The 3,804-nt window shown below is 54.7% G+C and overlaps 1 protein-coding gene across 1 annotated transcript; it reads right to left on the bottom strand.

Annotated features, from left to right (window-relative positions):
- Positions 1-660: 660 nt before the first annotated feature.
- On the bottom strand, positions 661-3,596 carry Rabac1 (Rab acceptor 1). The gene is made up of 5 exons (XM_036190912.1): positions 3,400-3,596; positions 2,948-3,160; positions 2,656-2,753; positions 964-1,065; positions 661-887 (listed from the first exon to the last, which is right to left on the bottom strand). The coding sequence occupies exons 1-5, from the start codon at positions 3,453-3,455 to the stop codon at positions 799-801; spliced, it is 558 nt and encodes a 185-aa protein (XP_036046805.1). The 5' UTR covers positions 3,456-3,596; the 3' UTR covers positions 661-798.
- Positions 3,597-3,804: the final 208 nt, after the last annotated feature.

Here is a 3,804-nt window from a genome sequence, read left to right as displayed (position 1 = left end):
AAACAAAAACTCATGTTCTTCAGGATAAAAAGCCTGCAGTCCCTAGCCTCCCTCGCCACAGCTCTCCAGGTCACTGCTGCCCAGATGTTCCTCTTTAAGGGATGACAGCCGCTCCATCATTGCTCAGGTTCCTACCCTTTCTGGGAAGCCTTCTCTGGCCAACAGGGTCTCACTATTTAGCTCTGGCTAACCTTGAAGTGGCTATGTAGATGGAGATCAGGCTGGCCTTGAACTCACAAAGATCTGCCAACCTCTGCCTCTCTAGTGCTGGGACTAATGGTGTCCACCACCACCACACTTGGCAACCTTTATTTTTATTTTATGAGACAGGGTTTCTCTGTGTAGACCAGGCTGTCCTCAAACTCAGAGATTCACCTGCCTCTGCCTCCTGAGTGCTGGGATTAAAGGCGTGCACCACCACCCAGCTAATTTTTATTATTTTTTATCACATGTAGGTGTGTGTATGTGCACATGAGTGCGTGCACATGAGTGCAAGCGCCTTAGAAGACCAGACATGCTGGATCCCCTGCAGCTGGAGTCATAGACAGGTGTGAGCCTCCATGTGGGTGCTGGGAACTGAATCAACTGAGCCACCTCTCCAGCCCCAGTTTCTCAGTAAACTCCCTCCTTACCTATAAAAGAGAAAATACCAGGAAAGCGTTTGCCAAGTAGCAACTGTAACAGCTTTATTTCCCAAGACAAAGGCTCTCCCTGGGCTTGAGGCTCCAAGCTGAGCAGCAAGGCCAGGCAGGACAACAGACAGAAGATGGGGTAGCTGGCGAGGCAGGTCCTGAGACTTTACACTGGTTCCATCTGCAGTTCCTCTCCATCTGCCGGCTCTATCTGGTGGAAGGCGGCATGGGAGCCGATGACCACCAGTGTAGCTCCTGTAGGACCGCGGGTCATTCAGGATGTGTGTCCTCACATGGCCCCCACCTCACTCTACCCAGACCCTTCACTCACCCAGGACCCAGAAGACAGCGGAGCCAGCACCGGCCAGCCAGAAGAAGGGGAAAGAGACGCTACCAGCCAGGGCGTACTGATGTGCTGGGCTCACCTCCCGGCCTGGGGACAGATGGCATTAGGCAGCTGTTTGCATCTGACCCTTTCCCAGAGGTAACCAGCACCACCCTCCACCAGGCTAGTGTCTCAAGCTCTGGACCCTTCTATGTAATAATACAGACTCCTCACATCAGGGCCTCCCATCCCTGGCCCTACCGCTTCCTCAGGGCCAGCTCCGCTCTCTCGTGCCCTTACCTTAGGAGCCCCAGATCACTTCTCTTTCAGACCAGGCTAGTCTCATGGTCCAGCCCGGTGACCTGTGTCTCAGACTGGTGGCCCCAGAGCCAGGTCTGACCTAAGGGTTTTTGTCCTCTTTTTTTTTTTAAGATTTTATTTATTATGTTGAGTTAAGTGTGTGTGCCCTGTCTGGGCATATGTGCACAAGGGTTCAGGTGCCTGAGGAGGCCAGAAGTTGGAGTGACAGCTGGCTATGACACCCACCTGATTTGGGGACTTGGGTGCTGGGAACCAAACCCAGGTCCTTTGCAAGAACAGAAATCAATTTTAACCACTGAGCCATCTCTCCAGACCCTTATTTTGATTTTTTTTTAAAAAAGACTCTGAAGCCCAGACTTGTTTTGAACTTACAGCAATCCCCCTGCTTCAGCCTCCCAAATGCTGGGATTATAGGCATGAGCCAGAACTTCTGGTTTTGAGGATGTGCTCTTTGATGTGTTTCACAAGTATCTGGTTTGTGCAGGTTGGAGAGACGACCCAGCAGTTAAGAGCTCCCCCAGAGGACCTGCCTTCTGAGTGCTTAACAAATTTTGTAAGGTTAGGGCCGTGGTGGCGCACACCTTTAATCCCAGCACTCGGAGGCAGAGGCAGGCGGATCTCTGTGAGTTCGAGGCCAGCCTGGGCTACATAGGGAGCTCCTGGCAGGCCAAGGCTACATAATGAGATCCTTCCTTCCTTCCTTCCTGTCTGTCTGTCTCTCTATTTAGCCCCACCCCACCCCCAGGCTCTCCAACACCTGGAAATTGTGCAGGCCCTAATAACTATCATCTGCTAGCCAAATTCTCTTGTGCTCCTCTGCCCCAGTCCAACTCTGTCTTGTACCTAACTTGCTGGGCCCAGACTGTCTTAGTAGCCTTGTCAAACCTGAGATTTCCCCTCAGTGGGTTTTCCCTGTCACTTTTATTCCCAGTGGTACCAGTCTGGGGCCACGGGACGTACAGGTCTCAGTTTCCTCCTCTGAAAATACCCAGTATCTTTCCAGTTCAGCCACTAAGACCAAGGCTTGGAAAGGCAGACAGATCTAGGGCTGCATAAGGTCGCCACCTGGTGTCCAGTATGGGTACCTGCAGCTGATGCTTTCCGCAGGGGTTTGGGAGGGATTGGGAGGATTGAATCATTTTACAGGATACAGAGGAGCCAGGGGTTCCAGGGGTCTCTCTGGGTCTGGGGAGCTGAGACTGGAGGGGAGCACCTGGCATGTCTGAGCCCTTAAGGACTAAGTTTAGACTCTAGTGTACCCCTCGGTGGGGCCTACTTGAGTCCCAAATATTCATAGGTTTGCATTCTATGAGGCCATGATCAGAGAGGCCATGATCAGAGAGGCCTGGGGATCCATTCGGGCAGGGAATTTCTCACCAAAGAGCACAAACTTCGACTGCAACGTGCGCAGATAGAGAATGTAACAGGCGCCAAAGAAGACAGCCAGAGCCACCAGCAGCATGGGGGACGTCACCCTAGAGGAGCGTGGGAGACAAGAGTCAGGCATCTGACGATGCGTCAGCCGGGCCCCTCTAGCCTTGGACATCACATGTGGTCATACTGCATCCAGGTCGGGTGGATTCAGGAATACAGACCAAACCTGGTCCTTTGGTGACAAGGGGTAGGTAGCACAGCTAACTCGTGGGGGCGGGGCTGCAGAGGCACTCACACGCAGTAAAGGATGAGGCCCAGGAACACGAACACGTAGTTGCTTTGGTAATATTCCACGTTGCGTACCAGGCGCTGGCAAAGCTCGCCCAGGTTTCGGGGTCGCGAGAAACGCTGCTGGTCCACGAAGGTGCCCCAAGGCCTGATGGTCGCCCGGCGCCGCTCCAGCCACTCCCGGCCAGCGCCGGAGGGAATCAGCTTGGGCAGCAGGATCCTGAAGGGCGGGGCAGATCAGCTGCAAGCAGGAACAGGGGCCCGGACCCCAGATCCCAGCACACACGGTCCTACGGATGGCCTTGAACTCCCAGGGGGAAAGGTCCTGAGAGAGAGCTAACACTCCTGAGTCCCTCCCAGGGGTGAGGGGCTGAGAGACATCTCTGAAAAGGAGAGCTCTAAGCCTGGGGGCGGGGACTCATGCATCTCGGGTCTGGGGGTTACACCCTGGTCGCTCACGTGGCGCTCAGCCCTTCCACCTCCGCATCCTTCTGCTGGTCCTTCTGAGCTGCCATGTCTGCACTGTGGTGCGTAGAACCGCTATAAACAGCCCCGAGTCCCGCAGCACCCAGCCTGCCCCACCCGAGGCCGTACTCTCTGGACGTGGCGCCGCTTGGAGCCCTAGGGGGCGGTAGTTGCGCCTCCGAGCATTGTGGGAGTTGTAGTTCACGCGGCGGCAAGCGGTCGGTCTGGCTCGCAAGACACCTTGGGAGATGTAGGCTAAGAGCGCGGCTGGAGCCTCTGGGCATTGTGGGAACTGTAGTTTCAGAACATGCAGCGTGGAGTCTGGAAGAGGGGGGCTGTCAGGATGGAGGATTTTATGGAGTTAGAAAAGCAGAAGCAGGCGTTCTGCATGATTTCGTG

This window comes from Onychomys torridus, chromosome 1, assembly GCF_903995425.1.
Source record: "Onychomys torridus chromosome 1, mOncTor1.1, whole genome shotgun sequence".
In the NCBI taxonomy this organism is placed as follows: domain Eukaryota; kingdom Metazoa; phylum Chordata; class Mammalia; order Rodentia; family Cricetidae; genus Onychomys; species Onychomys torridus.
Note: the sequence above shows the minus strand (reverse complement) of the source record. Positions and strands in the feature narration are given on the sequence as shown.